Source organism: Cibotium barometz, chromosome 11 (genome assembly GCF_041138505.1).
Source record: "Cibotium barometz isolate CiBa-2024 chromosome 11, ASM4113850v1, whole genome shotgun sequence".
NCBI classification, from domain to species: domain Eukaryota; kingdom Viridiplantae; phylum Streptophyta; class Polypodiopsida; order Cyatheales; family Cibotiaceae; genus Cibotium; species Cibotium barometz.
The window spans coordinates 36,307,477-36,334,420 of NC_141056.1; the positions used below are offsets into that span (position 1 = coordinate 36,307,477).

At 43.9% G+C, this 26,944-nt stretch overlaps 1 protein-coding gene across 2 annotated transcripts in view; it reads left to right on the forward strand.

The window, feature by feature from the left end:
• The window catches only part of LOC147634128 (uncharacterized), a 92,476-nt gene extending 67,579 nt beyond the window's left edge, over positions 1-24,897 (forward strand). For both annotated transcript variants that reach the window (XM_086805259.1, XM_086805260.1), the window contains one exon: positions 23,603-24,897. In XM_086805259.1, coding sequence (XP_086661385.1) covers positions 23,603-24,521 — 919 coding nt within the window. In that variant the 3' untranslated portion in view covers positions 24,522-24,897. The remainder of the gene's footprint in view (positions 1-23,602) is intronic.
• Positions 24,898-26,944: the final 2,047 nt, after the last annotated feature.

Here is a 26,944-nt window from a genome sequence, read left to right on the forward strand (position 1 = left end):
AGAGTAACTATAGGCTTCACTACCTAGAAGCAATCAAAGTAAATCCTATAAGCATCAAGAGTGATGTCCCCAGCATCATAAGCAAAATGAAGCGCGTGACCAAGCGAGAACTTGAAGTAATGGAAGGGAACAATGTCATTGGCTTGGAACATGAGGTTGTTCCGAACATGCCATATGGTCCAAAAGACCCAGAATCGGACCCAGCTGAAAAATACAGCAAACTGAGACTGTGATGCTTGTAACACCCCAAAAAGCCAAAAGCATCTGTGAAAAATGCCCGAAGGGAAACGAAGGCGAAGAGCAGTCGAGACCCGGCGAATGAACGATCTGGAGCATACGCAACCCCATAGTAAATGTGGGACAGTCTCCTCAGTAGCTTTACATCGGACACACACATACATATGCATACATACACAAATATCACATACATATACATACATACATACATGTAGACGCACGTATACACATATACATACACATGCATATACATATATGTTAAAGTCAAGTGCTTACCTTATCCTTGTTGACTCAAGTGTCATTGGGTCTTGTCTTTGAGCCACAATGCAACTCTCTGATGTGGGTACGCTAGCTCGTTCATTGTGTCCTCATTCCGTTGTCACACTAGAAAGCTTCTTTGATAAGAGAATGAAGGTAGGTCTTTCTTTGCCTAGATGGAGGCAAGAAGGAGATAGCCTTTGTGGTGGGTCTCTCTCACAAAAGGGAGATAGGAAAGAAGCTAAGGCAAGAGGGAAACCTACAATTAAACCTATCTAGCATGCATCCATCAAGCAAGCAAGGTTCAATAGCATATATGCAAGGAAGAGTAGAGAAGAGAAGAGCTCACAAGTATTCGATTGCAAGAGAATGAATGTGTATTGCTTATTGTCAAAATCTACTTATATCAAGTGACTAGTGCTCGCAATAGGTCGGCCAAAACTTAAAAATGGTATGGTTACACTATTACTAGTCTTTTTTTTTTCTGGGAAAGAGATCCTTCTATTAGGTACCGAGCAAAACAATCATAATGGCTAAGTACAAACTCAGCTCTATAGAGGGGAGCGAGAGTCAAGAAACAGAAAGAAGGGGTAGGATGCTCTTCTCCTCTGGCTGGTGGCTCTTGGAGGAGAAGGCTATCTCATATAATGGGAGGAGGGGGGAACGACCACATAGGTGGTCTATAGTGCCAAGTGGGCTCATCACCACTGTCAGTGACAAAGGGATCGTGACATTAAATCCTTAGGAAGGGCTCGCGGCGCTTTTGCATACGGTTGGAGCCACCATGAAGCTTCCCCCATTGTCGACAGAGGGTATGACTGATATCAAGCCAGATGCCCTGGATGGACTTTGTTGGCAGGGTGAGGGTGCCCTCGATGGCCTCGTTGCATCAAGCTCTCCAAATGTGCCACGTAGTAATACTACTGCAAATCTCTCATCTCTAGCTAGATCTTGGAGTCCAATGATTAGTGGATGGAGCTGGGACCGGCATTGCAGAAATACGAAGATGTGAGACATGCAGGGCAAAGCAGGAGGGGGTCTGGTCCACAGTGTTAATGTAAAGAAACCGCTGACAAACGTGCTGGGCCTTCAGGCAACCCCAAAGGCAATGACACTAGGACTCCTGGAGATGGCCACATCTCGACTTGCCTGCTGGTCTACCTCCTATGGCCAGCCAAGTGCCAATTGCTAGGCTTCGATGTGCGAGCTACCACAAAAAGAGCGCAATCTTTTGTGGCTGAAAACTGTCCCACAACCTCTTCTAGAAATTTGAGAGAAACTGAGGAGGGCGGGCTGTCCTGGTGGAGTACCCTCGATCTCTGGCATATGAATCCTGTGGCCTAGCCGTGCAGTGTAAGCAAAGAAAAGGGGTGCTGGGAGCCTTATTGTCATAAGGATCAAGCCACATTCACTCCTCCAGGTTCCATTGGAGTCGCGTGAGAGGGTGACCCTTCCAAATCCACAATTGCCAGAATCTCTCTCTAGCCACCTTGGCTGGTGGAGGGTTCGGGATCGGGGCCAACCACTCCTGTAGGATGGAAGAGTCAATGTTGTTGAAATATACAAGTGAATAGGGTGTGTACGGGAACAAGCCCTCCTTTGTCCCTGGAGAAGTAGATTCCATCTCCTTTGCTTGCATCACCCCTAGATCTGTTCTTCCTTGTCTGCTCCTCTTGGAGAAGTAATCCAATCAACTCCTCGCAAGATATAGGATTGTCTCCTCCTCTCCTAGAGAGATTCAGAGAAGTATGGAAACTCTGATAGGACTCAGGTAAGGAGTTAAGAAAGGTGGTGATCAATTTCCTATTATCAACTACCTCATCTACATTCAGCAACTTTCCCTCAAATAGAGCAGGCTGAGCTTGGAAGTGGAGAACCAGACCGAGATGGAGCTGGAGATGTGGGCAAACAGTGAGCTCAGCACCAACTAAGGAACCGGCTGAGGAGGTGGACATAGGCGCTAGCGGCAAGTCTAAGCATAGCATGAGCTGAGCCGGCGCGAAACTGGGCACAGGCTACAACCGAACGGAGGTAGGAACTACGTAGGCGGCACGTGCAGGTGGACTCACGGCACAAGCAGAAACGCCGCTTGGACGGGCGGCCGCAAGGCAACCACCAATGGCACTGGTTGCCTGCACACTAGTGCCGCCCAGATTCTGGCAACAACTAGCTCTGGATCGACAGCAAGCGGCGGAGATGGGCGGTGCCTGGCTCTAAGACGGCGTGGGATCTGGGCATAAAGGTTCATGAGCTGTACAATACTAGCTCTGATACCAAATGATGGCTAATGTCAATAGTGTAACCACACAATAGCGAGGACAAGAGGGAGATGAGATGATAATTAACAAGATAATCAACACAACACTAAAGAGATTGTGGGAGTAACAGATGTAGTGGAAAGCATAAATTCATTATACAAGTAGGTCCTTTTTATAGGAGAGACCTCATCACATATTCTAAGCATATGCTTGATTTGATGCCACCGCATATGCTAAATAAGATTCCACCAAATATTCTAAGTATGATGCCACCACATATGCCTTTTAAGAGGCTGCTCTTATACAATAGACTTATACATACTACCGGTTGTTCTCAAAAGAAAATCAAACTGAAAACTTGCATAGAAATGGGATGTGATGTGAATAGATGTGATGAGATGTCATGTGAATAGATGTGATGAAATGCGATGTGAATCAGATATACATGAATGAATGGATGTGAATGTGTATGTGAAGAATGGATATGGATGTGTATGTGAAAATGGATGTGAATGTGTATGTGAAGAATGGATGTGAATGTGTATGTGATTGTGGGGATAAGTCAACTCATGGGAATGAGTGTGTGACTCCCCTATCACACATGTATATTGCACTAGTACACATAGTGCACTTAGTACATTAAAAGTACTAAGTGTACTATGTACTATAACTTATGGGCTTGTACACACTATAAGGGTGGGCATAATGCCTTTACCCCAACATTATAGGCATCAAACCCTATCTTTTAACTCTAATTAAGAGGTTGTTTACATGAAACTTGACACCAAGTTGGCTATAGACATAATGACCAGATGCCCATATTCCCAATGTCACATGGTATTTTGGTGTATTATTTCAACAATCTATTGGGGGCTAATGCTCCTCGCATGTTTCATGCTTTCGAATGAAGCTTGTCTTTGTGACCTACATAAAGCGGTCTTGATAGTATTGCATCTTCGTAGGAAGTTGCAATGGGTGATGATTGTTAAATATTAATAGTGATTAATGTGGGAGTAAACAAGTGCTAGGTGGTTGAGTAAACTAGCACTGAATGTAAGCCTTAAATAAAGTGGTTCCAATCTCTCTCTCTCTCTCCCTTGTTCTCTCTGTGTATGTCTCCCACATGAATCTCTAACCCTAATCTCTTCTCCCATTCAACTGGTATCAGAACAGGCTGTGTTTTAGGGTTTCACGATTCCTCTAATTTGAGAGTGCGTTCCCATGTTGCTACAAGAGCTTTCTTGGGTTCTGCAAAGAGCAGCAGGTAGGAGACTGAAGCGCTGAATACAAGGTAGGCGATGTAGGCATAGCCAAGAAACGTAGCAAGGGTAGCACGATTAAGATGTTAGCAGCGCGGCATGGTAGAAGCGATGACCACAGCCGAATAGAGGCCTGACGGAAAGAGTAGGTGGCGGGTGTCCATACGCAGGCGTGTAATCGTGAAGGCAAGGCGTAATCACTAGCGCTGGGCGTCGACTGGCTGCTGGGCGTGAGCGAGCGCATCGTAGCGTAAGGCTATTAGGCGAAGGCACACAACGCGCTAGGCGAAGCAGGCGGACAGGTGCATACCTGGTGCGGTGAACGTGGAGGCACAGGCGTTGGCAACTGGGCGTGAGTGAACACGTAAGAGCCAAGCGGCTTGTTCATTACGAAATCGCTATGGTGCTGCTGCATAAATCGTGTCCCCGTTGCTGCCTGCGGAGGAGAGCTTCATAGCAGCCAGCCATCTGAGCATCAGGTACAGCTACAGCAAACATCACCAACAGCTTGTGTCTCCACGAATTCTGCAGCACGCCTGAAGAGCCCTCCAACAACATCAGATTTCTGCAGAGCAGCACCAAATTCATCACCCACTTTTTTTCTGCAACGAAAAATTCAGAAATTTACGAGGTACATGCTTCAAATTTTTTTTTTGGGATTTGCAATTGAGCAGGTACAGGTGCCGAATTGCTCAATTTCTGAGCAAAATTGGCAAAATTGGGTGACATTGGTCACAATCAGGATCAATTTGCAGGAAATTGGATATCAAAATTTGGGGCTTTTGATGTAATTGTGCAATTAAGCACTCATACATGCTGTATGATGTGAGAAATCGCACATTCGGGCAAAAATTGCAGCAAATTGCAGTGCAAATCAAGGGGCTTTTGTGCCAATTGGATTGATTTGCATGCAGGCAATCGCATTTGATGCTGTGGAAAATGTGTTGATGCCTTACAAGCACTCAATGTGCCTGTAAATCAAGGGGCTTTCATGTATTGGATGTATATGTGGCCAGGGGGAAGCATCGTGAAGACTCTGGATGCCTTCATGTGCGTCAATGTACCATGTATGATCAGCAATTGATCTTAAATCAAGGGGCTTTTCAAGATTTTATGCTTGTTAAGCTTGGCAAAGCAGCAGGCAAGACATTTATGCCTTGAATCCTCAGAAATCAGCTTGCAGTCAAGGGGCTTTTGCCCAATTTCTGTTCGGAACTGTTGTATGCAGTGTTCGGGACTGTAAAAGTCTGATTTTCACTCATTTGGACAGCCAGGAGAGCATTTATTGCTACTGTACCCGCTGGTACAGATTTGGTACAGCTTTGTACAAGTTTTGCCATGGCTGCACATTGATTTGAGTGGGGAAAAGGTTCATTTCCAGCTGCTGTACTTGCCGGTACAGGTTTGGTACATCATTGGTAAGCACTTAGTACTGCTGTACAGTACTTTGGAAGGGCAACAGAGCACATTTAAGGTGCTGTCCTAAATCTGCAGCAACCAGATTTTGGTGATTTCATCACATATAGTGGGAGAAAAGTTGCATTTTTGCTTCCGCAGTGGGAGATAAAGCTTGGGAGAACAACTGTGAGCACGTTGTGTGCTTTTGGTGCAGTGTTTGCACATTTTGCAGGGAGTCAGGCATTGACAGGTTGCATTTTGCTATGGCAACCATAGGTGAGAGCTCTTCATTGCTTCACATCAAGAAGCTTGAAGGCTCACATAACTATGATATTTGGCAAACCCAGTGCTATAATGTGTTGCTCCAGAAGAAGCAGCACAAGCCTATCAAAGAAAGGGGTGTAATGCCCGCTTCTCTTACTGCCCGCTTCTCTTACTGCTGAAGAGTGGGAAGATATGGATGAGCTGGCAAGATCCACCATCATGTTGTCTGTGTCAGGGTCTTTACTTTTCAGCATTCGTGAAGAGAAGACAGCTTGGGGAATGTGGCAGAGATTGCAGGACTTGTATAGCAAAGTGCCTCAAGTAAAGTGTATTGGTTGAAGAAACTCATAGGGCTTCAGATGAAGGAAGGGGCGTCTATGACAGCCCATCTAAATGAGTTTAATGGTATTGTCAGCCAGGTCATTAATCAAAAGTTGGCAATGGACGATGAGTTCAAAGCCACTTTTCTGTTATGCACTTTGCCAGAGAGTTGGGACACATTCAGGACAGCCACTAGCAATTCGCATGCTATGCTGTCATATGGAGATGTTGAGGGTGCTCTTCTTCAAGAAGAGATGAACAGGAAAAACAACTCTGTTGGAAAGTCCAATGCAATGAATGCACGTGGGAGATCCCAACAAAGGGGAAAAAGCCAAGAACGGGGAAGGAGCAAGTCTCGCTCCAAAAAGGATTTGGAATGCCATTATTGTGGCAAGAAGGGACACATTAAAAAGCAATGCTACAAATGGAAAAATGATCAAAAGGAAAAGGGAAAAGGCAAAGACAAAGAGAAAGATGAAGCCAAAGATGTAAAGCCAAAGGGCAAAAGTGGAGTCAAGATTGAAGAAATCAATGTGTCACATGCAGGTGGCAGTGAGGATGAGGTCCTATTTACGTCTTCACTTGATGCCCATTCACTTCTTACAGGTGGTCATGGTATGCACTCATGGATCATTGATTCAGGTGTCTCCTTTCATGTCACAGGTTGCAGAGACTTGTTTGTCAGGTATACTGCTGGCAATGAAGGAGTGGTTTATTTGGGTGATAACCATGCATGCAAGATTCTTGGCAGAGGTGATGTGAGGCTTGTGTTTTCAGATGGCTCACAGCTTATGCTCCATGATGTCAGGCATGTGCCTGAGATCAAGAAGAACCTGCTTTCTACTGGACAGCTTGATGATGCTGATTATGTTACCACATTTGGTCGTGGAAAGTGGAAAATTAGTAAGGGCTCACTGGTTGTTGCCAGAGGCTCTAAGGTGGATACTCTTTACTTCATGCATGCAGGTGTTTGTCACCATGCTAATGTAAATGCAACCGAGCTGCCGGAAATTTCTATGTGGCATAGCCGGTTGGGACACATGAGTGTCAAGGGAATGGAGCAATTGTCTTGTTTGGGTTACTTGCCTTCTCTAAAGTTTTTAAGTTTTCAGTTTTGTGAGCATTGTATTTATGGCAGGCAACTCCAGTGCCCCCACAAGAAAGCTCTTGGACAGAAAGATGCTCAGTTAGAGCTTGTGCATACTGATGTATGTGAGATGCCTCAGCTTTCTTTGGGAGGGGCAAAATACTTTGTGTCTTTTATTGATGATGCCACACGCAAGGTGTGGGTTTATCCTCTTCGTTTGAAGAGTGATACATTCTGAGTGTTTCAGAAGTTTGTTGCTCTTGTTGAGAATCAAACTGGCAAAACACTGAAGGCTTTGTGTTCCGACAATGGTGGAGAGTATATGTCCAAACAGTTTCAAGACTTTTGTGATGCTAAAGGCATCAAGAGGGAGCTCTCTACTCCTTATGATCCTCCACAAAACAGGACAGCAGAGAGGATGAACAGGACCATTCAAGAGAAGGTCCGTTCTATGTTGTCACATGCTGCGTTACCTCATGGTTTTTGGGCTGAAGCTGTTATGACAGCCGTTCACCTTATAAACAGGTCACCTAACACGAGGCTTGGTGGGAAAGTGCCAGAGGAAGTATGGACAGGGAAGCCTCCGTCATACAAGCACTTGAGAGTGTTTGGTTGCGTTGCGTACGTGCACATACGCAGGGAAATGCGCACCAAACTTGATCCTAAGTCTCACAAATGCATATTCCTAGGATATGGTGACAAAGGTGAAATGGGGTATAGACTTTGGGATCCCGTGAATAGAAAGATTATACGCAGCAATGATGTCATTTTTGATGAAACATGCATGTATAAGGAGCCTGCAAGGCAACAGGAGCCTAGCAGAGTCATCTTTGATGATGATGGACATCATGGACAACAACCAAGGGCTGTAAATCAGCCATAACAGCAGCAAAACCAGCCCTTAAATGGTGCTGAAAATGGTCCAAATGGACAGCCAGACATGGCAGAAGATATCCCTATGGATATACCACAGTTAGAGGAGATACCGGGCATGATTTTTCAGCCTTATGGCATGGAACAGGAGCCACCAATAGGTGATATGCAGGCTGGACAGCAACCTGCAAATGATGGTCGTTGGGTACGGAGGTCCACTAGACCCTCCAGAGCCCCTGACAGGTTTGTTCCAGGGGTTGACTACTTAATGCTTACTGACTGTGGGGAGCCCTCATGTTATAAGGAGGCTTTACAGAGGGCAGACAAGGCTCTTTGGGAGCGTGCCATGAAGTCAGAGATGGATTCTTTGCACAAAAATGGAACATGGAAGTTGGTGCATTTGCCTGCAGGCAAGAAGGTTTTGCCATGCAAGTGGGTTTACAGGCTCAAAGTTGCACCTGATGCAAAGCCAAGATACAAAGCCAGGTTAGTGGCTAAGGGCTTTAAGCAGGAATATGGTGTGGACTTTGAGGAGATCTTCTCTCCAGTGGTCAAAATGACCACACTTAGAGCTGTGTTAGCTTTGGTTGCACATGATGATCTGTACTTGATTCAGATGGATGTGAAGACTACTTTTCTTCACGGTGATCTCCATGAGGAGATATATATGCAACAACCAGAGGGTTATGCAGTGAGTGGAAAGGAGAAGCTTGTATGCAAGCTGAAAAAGAGTCTTTATGGGCTCAAACAGGCACCAAGGGAATGGTATCATAAATTTGATACATTCATGAAATCCCATAAATTCAGGAGAAGTGACATAGATCACTGCTTGTACACCAAGAAAGCTTTGGATGGCAGTCTATTGATCCTCATCTTGTATGTTGATGATATGTTGATTGCCGGGAAATCTCGTAAAGAGATGGATGCCTTGAAGCAGAGGCTGCATCAAACCTTTGATATGAAGGATTTGGGTGATGCAAATCACATTTTGGGTAAGCGGATACTTCGGGACAGAAATCAGCATGTGTTGTATTTGTCTCAGAAGGAATACATTGGCAAAGTTTTGCAGAGGTTCAATATGGACGGGGGGAAGAAGACTAGTACTCCTTTGCCTCCATATGTGAAACTGAGTGGTATGGACAGCCCACAGTCGGATAGAGACAGGGCTGATATGGCCAAGGTTCCGTATGCTTCAGCTTGTGGCAGTCTCATGTATGCCATGGTTGCTACTAGGCCGGACATTGCATTTGCAGTGGGAGTAGTTTCTAGATACATGGCTAAACCTGGCAAGGTGTCATGAGATACCTGAAGGGCACACAGGATATGTGCATATGTTTTGGCAAACAGGATGCATTAGTGCATGGTTACACGGATTCGGATTATGCCGGTCATCCAGATAACCGGAAGTCTACTACCGGTTATGTGTTTACATTCACAGGAGGTGCTGTGTCATGGATATCCAGGATGCAGAAGTGCACAGCCTTATCTACTACAGAGGCCGAGTATATTGCAGCCACAGAAGCTTGCAAGGAGGCATTATGGCTATCTCGGTTAGTGGTTGATTTGGGTTATACTGGGGATATTCCATTGTTGCATTGTGACAGTCAGAGTGCCATCCAGTTTGCAAAGAACCCTGTCTTTCATGCAAAGACGAAGCATGTGGATGTGAAGTATCACTTCATCAGAGAGGTGATAGAGAACAAGCAAATTCAGCTTGTTAAGATTCATACGGATGACAACCCGGCTGATCTGTTGACAAAGAGTTTGCCTCCGGAGCGATTTGCTCATTGCAGACACTTGATGGGCATTGGATGAGGCCAGTTTCAGCCTTGATATTTGTATATTATCATGTACATGCTGATTTTTCTTTTCCTTCATTTAAGGGCACTTTGCCTTTAAGTGGGAGGTTGTTGGGGTAAAGGCATTATGCCCACCCTTATAGTGTGTACAAGCCCATAAGTTATAGTACATAGTACACTTAGTACTTTTAATGTACTAAGTGCACTATGTGTACTAGTGCAATATACATGTGTGATAGGGGAGTCACACACTCATTCCCATGAGTTGACTTATCCCCACAATCTCTCTCTCTCTCTCTCTCCCTTGTTCTCTCTGTGTATGTCTCCCACATGAATCTCTAACCCTAATCTCTTCTCCCATTCATATAAAAGGGTATTGTAAATGGTGGTTCATTTCATCTCATTCATAATACAATCACCTTATGTTGTGCCCAACTTGCTCTCTCTTGTGTGCTCAAGCTTCCTCTTCTCTCCGTTCTCCTCACTCCACAACCATGGAGACATTTTATCCTCCATAGCTCCAAGGTTGATCAATCATGTGCTTCTCAATGTTTATGCTTTACTTAATCTCAACTTATCATTCTCACTAATTATGATTAATTATTTATCATTTTTCACCATTTTTGCTAGTTAGGTCATCTCGCTCTTCTGCCCCTTGTCATTGGAGCCTTGATTGCTCTTCATACATCAAACCATTGACCAAACCGATGATTGGAGGCTCTTTCCAGCTCAAACACGCAGCTTTATGTCACCTCACTCGAGCCTATTCGAGCTGATTTATGCCGGGAGCAGATGATTAAAAAACCGCTACTATTTTGGTAAAATCGAGCTAGCACTTCAACGCATCAAAATCAATGCAATTCCACACAGCTCTAAGGGTTTTCGAGAGCTACGAACATGGCTGCATGGTCAGATTTGCGAAAAAATGCTTGGAGCAACCGGTACAGCCTTGTGTGCTTCGCAAATCCTTTTGGTCAAAGAGAGATCAAGGTATGCATATTATGGTTAATCTCATGTTTATGGGCTTCAAACACAACTAGACCTAGTGCTACAAGTGCCACTTGAAGCTTTCTTGAAGAAAAACATGTGGAAGACTGCCAAGTGAAAGCTCCAAGTTGCTCCTTCTTCTGCACTACAAATAGCAAATTGCCTCTACTAATCAGTGATTAATCAACACGAACCTTAGTATTTTTGGACCATTGAGGGTTCAACCCTACCATTGGGGACTTGCCATAGCTTGCCAAAGGTCATATTGAAAAAGCCCCTTGATTTGCCCCTCCGACGGTGCTCTACAAATCAGCATATTTTCTGCTCAATTAACAAAAAAATGCTTTCACTAATGCCTTAATTAATGCTAATCATATGAGGTTTCTAGGACCATTAATGGTTCATATCTCACATTCAAGTATTCCTAAATCTCAATAAAGCATCGAATCAGATTTTCCCCTTGATTTGAGTGGTCAATTTGTTAATCCAAAACTGGGTATAAATCTCTATTAGCATTGTTTGGGACAATGGAATTTTGGAGCTTGAATACTTCATGTAACTCAGTCATCATGCTCATAAATCGATTGTACAAGAGCAAGACACTAGCCATTGGTAAGACTAAGACCCCCTTAAGGAGATTTAACGCATTATCACCTGAAAGGGATATGCATCATCATCATGTCAGGTATCATGAACACATTGAGAATATGATCCACATGGATTTCATCACACAATGAAATCAAGGATGAAGAAGACCAAGAACTACATATACAGTGATTAGCACTGATTAATCATTGATTAGCAAATTAATCCTCTGTTTTGTGTGCAAAAAACAGAGTATGCGGGAAGCCCAGATCTGAGACCTTAGAATTCAAATGAGCTCAAATCCTTTCAAGGCCATCAATAGCAATTAGTCTAGTAGAAAATTAAGCCAAGAAACACAAGATTTGACCAAACATTGAATGCTTAATCTCTGTTTTACCAAAGTCACCTGCAGATATGATGAAGAGCTTGGATCTCACTGTAGACTTAATCAAATCAATTTCTGACTTCACCAGCTTGTAGAGCATGCTTGAAAACCCCTGGGGCTAAGAGGAATTAGATCAATTTGATTTGGAGTAGACAAGATCTGCAATTTTCTCAGAAAAAACTGCGCTGGAAAAAAACGCGATTTCTCCTAGATGCGCCGGCGGTTTGCGCTTCTGATTTGACTGGCTGGAGCACAGATGAGTTGGCTATGTTGGGCTAGAAGGGTTTGGGCTAATGTTGAGTCTCCAAGGAGAGGGGACTCCTCCACTAGCTGGAGGTACATAAAGCTTCTTAAAAATAACTAAAAATTTGATCATTTTCTAATTATCTACTAATCCTAATTAACTAGATAATGGGCTCATAAACTTGATGGATTCTAGGCTTGGCTCTGATACCATGTTAAAATTACAGCAATGTGATGAGCTATGGTGGATCAAATGCTAGAATCAACATCATTAACAAAGTGATTAGACGATAATCAAGACGTGATTAGTGAGTAATTAACTAATAGCTTCATGTAGGCATGGATAATCAAAAACCAGCAAATTCTCATTAGGCCAATGCCTCAATTTATAGAGTTTACATCCAAGCATCTAATCCCACTGATTTCTCCTTGATTCACTCCACCTCTTTTGCTTGATTCTCTCCACCTCTCCCAGAATATCTCCACACTTCCTAAATCTTCTCATGCTACCCTTTATTCTCTCCCAGTAGATTCTTCTCACCTTTTCACAGGTTCTCTCACATTTACAAATTCTCTTTTACAGCCTCTAACCACAAAGTGGACTCGTCATAGGGTGACACCAAGAAGAAGAAAGGAAAGTGTCACTACTGCCACAAGCCAAGACACTACATTGAAGAGTGTTGGAAGAGGCTTGCAAAGCTAAAGGCTAATGAAGACTCTGCAAAGTCCGCTTCCTCTATCTCCGACAACAAGAAGCAGCAGCCAAAAGAGAAAGTAAACCTAGTCCTAGATGATTGGAATTCTAGCCACATTATCACTATGGGGGGAGGGGGAATGTTAAATATTAATAGTGATTAATGAGGGAGTAAACAAGTGCTAGGTGGTTGAGTAAACTAGCACTGAATGTAAGCCTTAAATAAAGCGGTTTCAATGTGTGTGAACAACCGATCGTATGTATAAGTCTCTTGTGTAGGAGCAGCCTCTTAAAAGACATCTGTGGTGGCATCATATTTAGCATATGTGGTGGCATCATACTTATAATATTTGGTGGAATCTTATTTAGCATATGTGGTGGCATCAAATCAAGCATATGCTTAGAATAGGTCTCTCCTATAAAAAGGACCAACTTGTATAATGAATTTATGCTTTCCACTACATCTTGTACTCCCACAATCCCTTTAGTGTTGTGTTGATTATCTTGTTATCATCTCATCTCCCTCTTCTCCTCAGTATTGTGTGGCTGCACTAATGACATTAGCCATCAATGATGGCATTTGCGGTACAAAGGATAGGCTGAAGCTATGGTGGATAGAAGGTTTCATGGTGTGCACGTAGAAAGAGAGATACGACAAAGCTCAAGAGAGAAAGTGTTGAACGACTCAATGATGATTGGTTGATTGATGTTGAAACCCTTCATCAGGAGTACATGGCCAGTAGTCGTATCTTTTGACCCATAGAACTCTCTCTCTCTCACACACACACACACACACACACACACACACACACACACACACTATACTGATGATACATGACACACTTATGGTATCCTCTCATAAGAGAGCGTTAACACTATACTGATGACACATGGCACACTTATGCTATTCTCTCATAAGAGAGCGTTCACACCTTAAGAGGTTGTTCACACCATTGAGCTCCGAATCCTAACAAAACCCCCTTTAGAGCGAAGGTGGAGATGTGTGAAAAACCCCCAATAGTCATTGTGTGTTGCACTCTAGACTGCACGATGTGCGCAATGGAGACACAATGGCACCAACACCCGAACTCTCATGTTAGTTGTGATATAAGAGCTTGACCACAAATGATAGCTTGCGTGAGTTTGAAAAATGGAGCCTTGTATAAGATTCAAGGCTTATTTCAAAGTTGGAACACACACATAGTAGGAAAGACTGACACACACACGCACAATATTTATTACAATTAATTTTCGGAGACCCGTAACGCACTTCTAGAAAGCCCCATCACAATCTTCCTCTTTTAGAGGAAGATTATGCATGATATTGGCTGCTTGTTCTTTTGTTGAGGATGCTTATGCTTCATGGACTTCTTCTTCATCTTCTGCCACCAAGTTTCCATGCCACCTTCTCTTGCTCTCTGCCCATCTTCTTGAAGCATTGTTCGAGATTCTTGGAGAAGTTGCAACTTATAGTTTGTTTGCCTTTCCCCTTTATGAACATGACTCTATTTGACTCAAAGGAAATCTTGGATTACTCTTTGCGGTGGTCTTTGTCTATGAGGATTGCAATCATCTCATGATAAGTCATTTCCCAAGCCACCCTTAGTACAGTCAAGGTTTTAGAACATTTTGAAACCTCTTTTATACTCAATAGAAGCATACCTTTCTTATCATCTTCATCCATTGAAACTCCCAATCCAGAGAGTTGTTGTATTATAGAGCCTAGATTACTCAAATGTTCTCAGAAAGTTTCTGTCTTTCATTTATTTTTAAGTGGGATTTTTTTTCTTATGAAAGGATTTGGAATTTATGATTTTATTTCCAAACAAGTTTTCTAGCTTGTTCCACACCTCCTTTGAGCTCGTGGTGAAATCCACGTGATGAATGAGGTTGTCAGACAACCCAAGCTCGATGAGCACTGGGGCCTTGTCGTTATGGTCATTTTATGTGCGACTCCGTCGCTTGGTTTGAGGTATGTGCCGTTGACCACGTTCTAGACCCCATCCCTCCATGATGCTCTACTTGAAAAGGCCCCAAATTTTATAAATGTTGAGTGGGTAATTAGACAAATGTCACCTGAGTTATGGAAAGCCCCAAATCTATGTTGAATTGCATTACTGTGGGCACCATGGTGCAGGTACAATTGACAAGTGTTGGGTGGCAACAAGTAGGTACAGTTGTTGGATGCAGAAAAATGCAGCGAACCCAAGTGAGCTGCAGCCCTTTGCAAGCAGGCGGAGATGGGTGATGAAGCTCGCGGTGCCTGGGGAACTAGGGCCTTTGACACTTGTTGATACCATCAATGCATATTAAAACGTTTAAACATGGCCATAACCTTAACACATATCCATCATCACTTTGCATAAAACATAGAAAGCTGGACAAAACATCCACAAATGCTAAAAGTGGAGCTTGCACATGTGACACCGCATAGAGGTCAGAATGGGCCGACCCCCCCCCCCCCCCCCCCCCCTTGGAGTATTTTATTACCCAAAGAGAATAATATCAGATACAAGCTTTGAGGGCCTTACTCTCCCTACGGGAGATGCCGGATTATCCATATACAACCATCGTTGGACCAAACACACGGGCTATCATTAAAAGAAGCCCCTAAATACGATGAATGTGTGTAAACCACCTCTTCCCGTGAGGGTACTGATCTCCTCCATCACCACGGGTCTTCAAGATGCAATATGTGAAAAACTCAGCTGAAGCAAATAATATACCATATACATCACCATGAACAAGTCAGGCAGCACCATGGGCAACCAAAACAAGTCGGGGCAGCACCAATAGAGCTGGTACAGCAGCAACTACAGAATCTGAAGCAGTGGGTACACCCTCCACTCAGCCGGTACAACAGGTACAGTGGCTGGTACGGAGGTACAATGGTTGGTACGGCATGTACAAGGGCTGGTACATCGGGTACAATGGCTGGTACAGCAGGTACAACAAGTGCAGCCGGTGCAATGGTTGGTACAATAGGTACAACAAGTACAAGGGTTGGTACAAACAAGTACATTTGCTAGAAATCATAATAAAATGATTAAATACCCTTGCCTTAAGTATTTCTTTGCCATGGAAGCCTCCAAAACAGTCCCCAACAGTTGGTATTCTTCATGGGCAGTCTTCAAAAGTTATAGAAAGAGAGTAGCCATCATTAGAGCAGTGTGTAATGGTGGTACAGGCTAGTGTGCAGCAAGAGAGCCTCCTTCAAATGAAGAGAGAGGACTCCAATTTATAGATTTGGGCCTCTCATGAGCTAAAATGGCAAGAGAAGACTATAATGACAAGTGTGAGGCCACTTGTTTCACTTCGATCCACTTTCTTGACAAGTGTGAGGCCACTTGTCTCACTTTGATCCACTTTCTTGCCACATGTCCCAATCTAAGAGATGGATTCTCTCAAATCTTTTATCTCTAAAAATATCCCAACTGGCAGCCCATTTTTCATAGGTACTTTGGCAACTCTTGGTATTTACTCAAATCCATACATAATGACGCGAACAGAATTTCGATCGGAGTTGGGCCAAAAATAGCAACTCTCCTAAATTTTAGGGCTGTGATCGTTTGTATTCTTGAATAATCCCCCATTCCCAAAGCTTGTTCTTTCGAAATATTTGGACATCCTAGTGTCCACCAGACCCCTTTCATACTGGGAAATGTCTAGGCTGGTGACATCTTCCCAACCTTTTCGATTAGTTGACCGCAATTGTGATAGCTCCCTTGCGGGAAAGCAAGGTTGTTCTCATCCAAAAGGATGAGCCCGGATCTAGTCATACTAGAGTCCTCAAATGAAGGCCATCCAGCCTTAAACAATGACTATATACCATTTAACTCCCAGGTGGACATCTATATCACTTTGTAGAGAAAGAGCTGGGCTCAAGTCACATGTCAAAGTTACTGATCATATCAGTACTCACTGATCACATCAGTGAAGGATAACATTGGTTGTGGAGCCTCTTGGAGTATTATCAAGTCTCACGCAAGCCTTGCTTGAGTGGAACTCTCAGGTCAATATCGAGTCTCACAACCATACACCCAAGCCACTTCGCAAGAGACATAGTATAACAAATACTGTAGATATAGCCAAGGTATGAGAAAGATATTTGAGTCAAAACAAATCCACTACATAAATCAGCTCCACTTGGCCATATAGAGAATCCTTCATATTAAAAATTCATTTGGATAGAACATTCTTCCAATAGAACAATGGATAATATATTGAATAATACTTCAGGATTTGGCTTTAAGCCCTTGTGATAACATTAATCCTGCATAGACATGCACAAGGAAAATAGCCAAAAAGATTATTTATTATTGACTGGTCACACCAGTTGGTTATCCAAAACCAAAGATTTAAGCTACTTTCTAGACTACTAGATGAACCTGAAAATTTTAAAAAGGATACAATATCATGGGTTTTATCTAAACCCATGTAGACATCCTCCCCAACTTCTTGAAAGTTGTCCGCAATTTTAAGCTTCAAGCCATATATTCAAGATATTAGCATGTCCCATTAAGTGGGCAAGACGAGAGAGTCTCAAAAATCACACCCTCCACTCAGCTGGTACATTTACAAGGGTTGGTACAGAAGGTACAATGGTTGGTACAACAAGTACACGGGTTGGTACAATAGGTACAGTGGTTGGTACATCAAGTACAAGGACTGGTACAACAGATGCAGCAAGTACCGGGTTTGGTACAACAAGTACATTTGCTAGAAATCATAATAAAATGATTAAATACCCTTGCCTTAAGTATTTCGTCGCGATGGAAGCCTCCAAAACAGTCCCCAACAGCCGGTATTCTTCATGGGTAACCTTCAAGAGAGAGAGAAAGAGAGTAGCCATCATTAGAGCAGCAACAAGAGAGCCTCCTTCAAATGAAGAGAGAGGGCTCCAATTTATAGGTTTGGGCCTCTCATGAGCTAAAATGGCAAGAGAAGGCTATAATGACAAGTGTGAGGCCACTTGTCTCACTTTGATCCACTTTCTTGCCACATGTCTCAATCTAAGAGATGGGTTCTCCTATAATCTTTTCTCTCTAAAAATATCCCAACTGGTAGTCCATTTGTCGTAGGTACTTTGGCAACTCTTGGTATCTACTCAATTCCAGACGTAATGACGCGAACATAATTTCGATCGGAGTTGGGCCAAAAATAGCAACTCTCCTAAATTTTAGGACTGTGATTGTTTGTATTCTAGGATAATCTCCCATTCTCAAAGCTTATTCTTTCTAAATATTTGGATGTCCTGGAGTCCACCAGACCCCTTTCATTCTAGGAAATGTGTAGGCTGGTGACACCCGCACATTAGTGTTTGTTGGGTATTTGAGAGTTAGGGTGTGAATAGCCCTTATTAGGTTTTGGTCAAAAAATAAGGCTTGATGCATCTAAAAGCATGTACTTGGGTGGTTCTAATAGCATGGAGTATTATTTGAGTTGTACAGTCTCTCTCTCGAACTTTGTCACATCTCTCTCTCTCTCTCTCTCTCTTCACACACTCACGATGGCTATCCTCCAACCACTATAATCATGGTTTCGTTGTTCATCCCTCTCTTTGCACATGCTCCATCTTGGCACCATGAATGCTCACATGGTATTAGAGCCACCATAGCGACCTTGTCTATGCTTCACTTGTCCTCCATGTGTTGCTCATCAGAGATGTCACCATCATCCCTCTGCTATGCTGCATTTTTTCCCCCATAATGGCACACTTACCCTATCCTCTCATAAGAGGGCGTTCACACGTTAAGAGGGTGTTTAGAGACTTGAGTTCCGAATCCTAATAGGTGACGGGTCCAGCCATGTAAGGTGGGTCTCTAGAGGTTGGCGGAAACGAGTTGGTCGATGTCCTATTGGGTGAGATGTAGTAGAGGTGCATCCTGGCTGTAGTGGAAAGCAGGCAGTCGATCCATATGAAGCTTGTGTGAGAGGAACTACTGGAATACCAAACTTTAACATGTCATATCTCTGCAAATCACCTAGACGACTTCAATGTTCTTGTCTCTGTGTGGGGTGTAGATGTGGTAGTTGAAAGTCATTGTGGGGAAGAGGACATTCACTACCAAGGGGGCTGTCAAACTCTGCAAGAATAATAGGGTGAGGCACTTAGGGCTTACACGGAAATCATCTATGAGAACATGCAATATTTTCTCCTCCTCCAATCATTCTCCACAACGTATGGTGCTTAAAGCAGGTTCCATTCATCACAATAGGTGTCACAAGTGTGTCAAAAAGTCATCCCTTAGTGTTAGGCTCCTAAACGCAAGAGTGAAAGCGTTGTTTCTCCAAACGGGCCAAAATTGCATATTCCCTTGTCACCGGAGCGTGGGTAGGGTGGAAATAGAACATCTCATGACCTTGAATATTTATGTCCTCCAGTCATCCTCCACAACGTATGGTTAGCAGGCCCCATACATCACAACAGGAAAAGCCATCTTGAAACTGAGCGTGAAAGCATTGTTTCTCCAAACAGGCTAGCATATGCCCTTGTCAAAGGAGCGTGGGTTGCCGGCCACATAGTGAAGTTGGAGAAAGAAGAAAGAAAGAAAGTTGTATTAATGTCTTCAAAAAGCCAAAATGACCTATGAGACTAAAAGGTTACATCATATCCATGAGGTACATCATCTTGGGTACAAAATAGTAATAAAGAAAGATAACAAAAATCTAGAACTATAAAATCTGATCTAGGTACATGAGCAGAGAGCTCTCATATCACCCTAATACATCCCTCATGGGCCGCTGTGACATGGTGCTCAAGCTGGTAAAATTGAGCTGGCACGAGAAGGTCCTGCGATGGGAGATGATGGCCCAGATCCTCCTGTGGTGGCGTGGCTGTGGGCGAGGGCCATGGGGTCTGTGGTGTCAAGCTCTGCATAACTCAATGGCTCTGTCGAGTGTCACACCTCTCGGTTGAGCTCCTGCACTAGCCTGTGGTCCAGGTATGATGGGTGGATCGACCCTCAGAGTGCTGGTATGGAAGAAATTGGTGAGCGCTCTCTAGGCTGGTCCTCGAGCAAGTATAGCTGATCTATATCTCACTAAGGACTCCTTGTGTCTACGGAGCTCTAGAAGAAAAAGTCCGAGGCATCTCTAATCCGGGAAGTTCATGATCTTGGAAAGTGGTCCGAACCCAGCTCGGAAGAGGCAATGGAACCTCTCCCGATTCTCATAGTATACAGGGCATAGGCATATGTAATAATCCTTTGTCTCGGGCTCTATGTGATAGAGCTGGCATATCCAGTCCTTTGGTGCGGCCACCAATCTTGCTTTAAGAAGAGTTCCCAAATGGTTGCAATACTTCGTAACTTTTGTGCCCACTCAGTATTCCATATGGGTTTGCTGAGAGACCTAAAAAATCTGGCAAGGTAGACTGGTAGTGTGCACTTGAAGAGAATCTTGCTACATCTTTTGAAGATCCCTGGTATAGGTAGGCTAGATAGTCGGATCCTCAAGTTATGTACGAGGGAGAAGATTTGGACATGGCCATTTTGATCTAGAGAGGAGTCCCCAAACCTATCACCCTAGATGCACTGCTCGTGTTTGTGCAAGGACGGTCCCTTAGTCATAAACGCTACACTGGGAGACGTTTGGTATTGCATTACCCATGCAAGTTCTTTTTTGGAGACAATTGGGAGATCCAACTTGGAGAGACACATCTCCATGTTTTGGTTCCTCAAGCACTGTAGACTCCTCCTCCCCCAACCTTTCCTCACATTCAAGCTTGAAGCTCCATAGTTTGTAAGTGAAAAAAAAAAATCGTTTTTTATCTTATGGTATACGAAAATTTTATATCGTACGAAAAATTCCTGTACGGTATCGTATTAAAGGCTAGCCGAGGGTATCTATCTAGTGGAAGCTCCCATAGCCTGTGCCAGTATTTCATTGTCTGGAATAGAGCCTCTGTCACTATCGGTGTAGCCCCCATCTCTACCCGCACAATCTCGTGTGGTACTGATGGCTTACTCCTAATCATGCATGAAATGATCGCCACTAGGGGTCTCTTCATCGGCTTCCACCCATCATATACCTCCTCTGTATTTGTCTCTGCCAGCTCTCCTCTCTCTCCTCTTGTGGTATAAGCTGGGACCCCAGATGGGGGCACCATACAGTAGTGCAGTGTAACTAGAGTATCAAATAGCCAAAGCTTCATCCTCATCTCCTGAAACTGTGTCTGTGAGCATTGCCTCTCTAGCGAGCCAAGGGCTGCATATTTGCTCTTCAATCTAGCTTCGGCCGCCTTTCACATGGAGAACTGAGGTCCAGCAAAAGTGATCCCAAGGTATACATATGAGGTAACATACTCCACAGGTTCTCCACTGTATTATGAAGAAAGAAGTGTTACTCAAGGTAGTTTTATGCAGCTATGTAAAATGTTAGTTGCACGATTTGATAAGTGTATGATGAAGAGGATTGTGCCCTTGGCAAGAAAATCAAGCTTATAAATGGTTTATGCATGTAGGGAATGTGAAAGAGACACATACGGTGTTATAAAAAAGAAAGAGAGAGATGGGTAATCGTTTTCCTTTGTGTAAGCCCCTTGCAAGTACTTAATTCTTTGCATATGGGGGAATAGTGTGAAGATTTAATAGCTTTGCAAGAAACTGACAAAATTGAGATAAATTTAGCCACCACAACAAATCGAGAAGAGATCTCTGCACACGTAGCCAAGCAAACAACTTCACTGCACCGAAGGGGCCAATGTCTTTTAATATTTTTAGCATAACTTTAGTCAATTACTGTACTGCAGATCTACTTATCCAGTGCAAGGAGGTGTTAAAGATCATGACCTTGATCTTTTCAAGGTTCACAGTGAGGTCCCAGTCCTCACACAAAAGGCCTGTAATGCATCCAAATGCCTCTGCAGCCCCTCTGGTGAATCAGAAATAAGAACAATATCATCTGCATACAAGAGGATCGGTATCAGGACTCCTACTAAATGTGCTCCTGGTCCTTCCTGTCTGTCTATGTAATCCGAGATCTCATCAATGTATAGACCAAATAGAGTAGGAGACAAGGGGCAGCCTTGCTTCACCCCAATAGTGCTGTGTATGATCTTTTAGTCACCTTCTGGAGCCCGTAATCTGCCTGTGTGACTGACTCATAGAGTGTAATGATCCCCCAAAGCATCTCTGCTGGCACTCCCATATCCTGCAGTCTCCTCATCAATCTCCTCATCAGACTGGCCCATGGGACGGTATCAAAAGCTTTGCGGAAATCCACAAAGCAGCAGTACATCCGATGCCCGTGAGCTCTCTCTCCCCCCCCCCCCCCCCCCCCTCAATGATCCCTCATAGTGTAAAGATATGATCTAGTGTGGAGAGAGAGAGAGGGAGAGAGAGAGAGAGATTAAGTGTCTATTGAAGACCCAATGGGCCTATGAGACCTAAGTGGTGCAATAATGTCCATGACATATCTCATCATGGAATATAAAATAAAATATAACAAATGAAAACTAGCTCACTGGAGTGATACAAAAATGTCCATGGAAATCTCATTATATAATACAAGGAACATTAATCATGAGAGGAGCATTAGCCCCCAATAGATGTCCAGGTTCAAGCATGGGGCTAACGAGTATGGCCGAGAGGTCTCCCTCAGCTGCATCATGTGGAAAGGTAGTTCGATGGCCGTGGAGCATGTCCTGGATCATGAGCTCATGAGTGGAATTTGGATCGTGGTTGCTGTCGGGAGAGGCCGTGGGCACCTGGCATGCTAGAGTGCACATGCTTGGTTTGAGGTTAACTCCTCTCACGCGAGGTGGGTCTGCAACACGGGATCCACTGTGTGGGTGTCCTCCTCGTGGATCTGGAAGAAGTTGATGCTGGTTGGTTGGTGAGGGAGGGGGCGGAGTGCATGGGGCCTAAGCTCTCTCAAGAATGTGTCCGTGTTTGTGAAGCTTGAGTAGGAAGAGCCCTAGGCAACAGTACTCTAGGAAGTCAATGATCCCGGAAAGTGAGCCAAACCCCTCATTGACCAGACAATGAAACCTCCGGAGGAGCTCATAGTATAGTGACATATGTAATGCTCCTTTGTCTCAACCTCTGTGTGGCATAATCGGCAGATCCTCTCCTCCCCGATTCTCTGTATGAGCTTTGTGGCTTTGAAGACACGCTTAGCTCTACATGTTGTCTCCACTCTGAGGCTGTGGGATGAAACCCGTATTTGGCCAATTGCAATCCGCACGGCGCATTGTCAGATAGCTCGGCTGTTGGATGAATCCATCCTGGATCTGACTACAGGCTGCCATTACTGCGGACCTCCAGCGGTTGGTCTCATAGGCTTGTGCCGCTATTTGGGGCGACGCTTAGTGAGAATGATCCGACCATGTCTTGACAACACCCACTTGCCTGCCTTGTGGGCCTCATGAACTGTCACCATTGCTTCCAGCAGGTGTGCCACCTGAGCCCCAGAGAGAGAGAGAGAGAGAGAGAGAGAGAGAGAGAGAGAGAGAGGGTTGTGCGTGTGTAATGTATGAAACGGGCGTTTCCTAGCCAAAGATGCAGAAACGCCGTTTCTTTTGTGTTACTGATTCCCGTTTCCTAATATCCTTTTAAGAATTCCCTGCAAATTTTATCGCCATCTCCTCCCAATTGTGATTCACCTCATGTTACTCTATTCTCTCAACTTTTTCTCAGGTTTCCATTCAACTTTACAATTTTACCCCTAGTGTATAACTTATATGTTAGAGAATTGCCATATCCTAGCCGTTTCTCTGTTGCATAGACTTCAATGGATTCCGTTTCATGCAACTATGGTGTGTATGTGTGTATGGATATACACATACACACATACATACATACGTATGTATGTATGCATGCATGTATACACATACATACTATGCGTATATGTATGTAATTCCTGTCAAGCAAATCGTGCTGTATAAGTTCTTTTTGTTGAATTTGTTTCTGGTCTATACAAAGCTTATATAGATGTTTTTTTTTCCATGCAGTGGGAGGTCGAAGGACAGTTTCCTTTCTGGGCCCAATTGGTTTGCATTTCCAGATGACAGGTCCAGTCAATCTATGGGTTCTTTTCTGGTTTCTAATCCAGCACCACGTTTCGAAGATGGGCAAGGAAACAACGTGTCTTCTCCTAATAGCAGCAGCAGTGATGATGAAGTAGTGGTCGGTGAGGATGATGATCTGGTGGATACAGCCACCTCATCTGATAATGCATATTTCTCAGCTGGTCTTGGAAAAAGTCTGAATGCAAACAGTGCAGAGGTAGGAGTCACACATGAAGATGGGGGGGCCAATTCAGTAGATGACTTATCTTTGAACATGGAAAAACTCGGAGTCTCAGATAATCTATCATTTTTTCAAGATGAGAACTTAAGTGCGGATTCGTTTTCTGCAAGGCCACTTGGCTGGGCAAGCTGGAAAGAGCCTTCCACTTTGGAAGGAACGTCTGGAAGGATAGCTTTTAGTGACAATAACCCATTCAAAGACGACTCAGAGGGCCAGCTTAAAGCATTGGGCACCTCAAGCTCGGTGCCTTTACCAGGGGAAGAAACTGAACAGGATGAAGAGCGAATGCAACAGACGGGTGCAGTGGGCACCTTCTCCAATCATGTGGATGGGGGCATTCTCCCAGACCCCGAGGATGACAGCGGGTGTGACCAAATATCTAAACCTCTATTTGATGGTTGTGTACAGTTTGTAGGAGTGGAGGTTGAGGGTACGGCAAAAGCTATGGAGCATGCGCTACGGGAAGGCATAGTTGGGGAGGCTGGGCCGATACATCCAGCGAAGAGTCTCTCCCAAAATGACCTTGAACCTAGGACCAATGTGGATGTGAACGGAGATCTCGATTTCAATGATGTTAATTATTGGAGAAGCGATTACAGCCAGTCAGTCACTGAAGTATAGTCATCATGAGCAGCAGCAACAACGAGGTTGATGCTTGCTTCCTAGTCCTCTCCAATCATGAGACAGAATGCTTTACTAACTTTAGATTTGAGCAGCTATTGACCGCAAGCCAAGAAGAGATCGCGTCATCTTCTGCCTTGTCCTTGCCTGCATGCTTATAATTTGTTTCGGTTTTATGTTCACTTATAAGCTCTCATTCATCGTAGGGCGCACTGTGTAGTGAGATCAAAAAATGGGTGCCCTGGTGTATAATAGTTCTCTCTAAAAAATTCATTCATTTCTGAGGACATCCCTCACTTGAGTTTTTAAAGGAGGGAGCTGATGTATTGGAGGCTGCACCCTGAGTTTTAGTTGCATAGAATTTCTCTTCCTGAAACCTTCTGTGGGAATTCACCAACTCTTAGGATAAGAAAGGTCAGTTAGAAGTGTCCTTTTTGGCCAAGCTTGTGTTTAGTTTGTGAAACCTGCAACTATTTATAGTTTTACATTTTTTGCTGGTTGAGGTTCTTGTTTTCTTTTATGTAGTTTGTAATCCCCATTTACAGATAGTTCATAGTGTCTCGAGAGAAATCATGCAATTATAGAATCTTGGATGTGCCATATGTTCTTGTAGTAGTGAGGGGATATCCTAAGGCAGGAATATCCTATGGCAAACACGAGCGCTTTTGTACTTGTTGATACCTAGGGTACCCTCCTGCATTTTTTAGGGGTGTCAAAGGCCTAACCACCAAGGCAAAGTGTACCTAGAAAGGTACACTTTGCCTAGAAATATGAGTGGTGGGATCACGAGTGGTCTAGAAAAAGAAGAAACATAATATTTAAATCTATTAAAGTTGTTGTCTAGGTACAAATATGAGTGGTGGGATCACGAGTGGCCTAGAAAAAGAAGAAACATAATATTTAAATCTAGTAAAGGCCCAAAGGGCTTGTTAGGCCGAATTGTAATATATATGTGATCCATGAGGTAGACTGAATGTCTAAAAACATGGAAAGAAAAAGAATACCCATTTACCCTCAGGAACAGGTGCTTCGTACTACTTGAACCTTGTATATACGATGAAATAGGCAGATTTCATCATGTCTTACAATCCCCATGAACAGAGTACATAGTATCAATGTTCACCTTGTGTGGTGCTTTTATGGGGCTTGAGTGAGTTTGGAATCTGGAGCTGTTGTAAAGAGGAGGAACTTTTTGGCTTTCATATAAAGACGATCTTTGAGTTCATCATCCCCACACGTCTTCTTGGAGCTGACCACACCTGTCTCCTTCTCCATTGCTTGTACACCACCCAGTCTCGCCTAGTCCACTGCTAGCCCCACACACCTTCTACTGTACCAAAATCCACTTCACACACGAGTGTGACCACATATATGCCAACATTGATCGTGGTTTGGAAGATATGGCCCCATCAGCTCCCCTTGCCACCCTCACCTCCCAACTCATTGACACCATACATTTTGCAGCCATAGGTGACTGTCCATACACCCCTCGCTCCTCCAGTCCTAAGCCTCGAACGGACATGCTCCTAAATGGTTGCTATGACGAGTGCCACACCACACCTGCTCATCTCAAGCCAGAGGTAGCGACTGGTCAAATCCTTGAGCATGATGCTCAGGGATTTAATCATACACTTTATAACAAACATTTCGGAGCACTCGTCTACAATGTGCGTATGTGATAAGAGCAATGTTGGGAGATACACCAACTCTTCTTGAGCGGCAACTATGAGGGAGGCTTGGCATGGGTTGAGGAAATGATGCCCACCCACACATCATATATCGTTATATTTGGCACACTTATGCACACTCACTTTGCGAAATTCCCAATCAGCCTCGACTCCTGCACCCACCCGAGCCTCGCCCCAGTACAACTTTTTTCACATCAATCATGGTGAAAAGGTCCATCCGGAAACTCCAAAAGAGTTGCTCCCAAGATCATGAGGGGATTTGTTCGGAGCACCTATAACATGCAGCCAACACCCTTGCACTCGTCTTCGCTTAGATGTTTAATAATGCATTGGCCGAGGGCTTTTCCCACACTTGGTTCTCACACCATCTCACCTATAAAGCTAGGGACACTATGGAGCCCAATAACTACAAGACCATCATGATTATCTATACCTTGGCCAAGCTATATGGATCCGTGGTGGAGACAGTCTCTCAATGGCAAAGAGGAGCGTAGCACATGAGGCCAGGCAAGGTTTAGGCGGACCTTATCCACCTTGGATCAAGTCTTCTCATGTAGGAGCCTCATTGAGCAAGCCAAGGATGATGGCCGATGCCTCTATTGTTGCTTTGTGGATTTTCTCAAAGCCTTTGATACGGTGCCACATGACCACCTACTACAATGCCTACAAATGCCTAGTGATCGATCAAACATGATTTGGGTCATTATTGCTTTATATGAGTCAATGGTTGGGAGG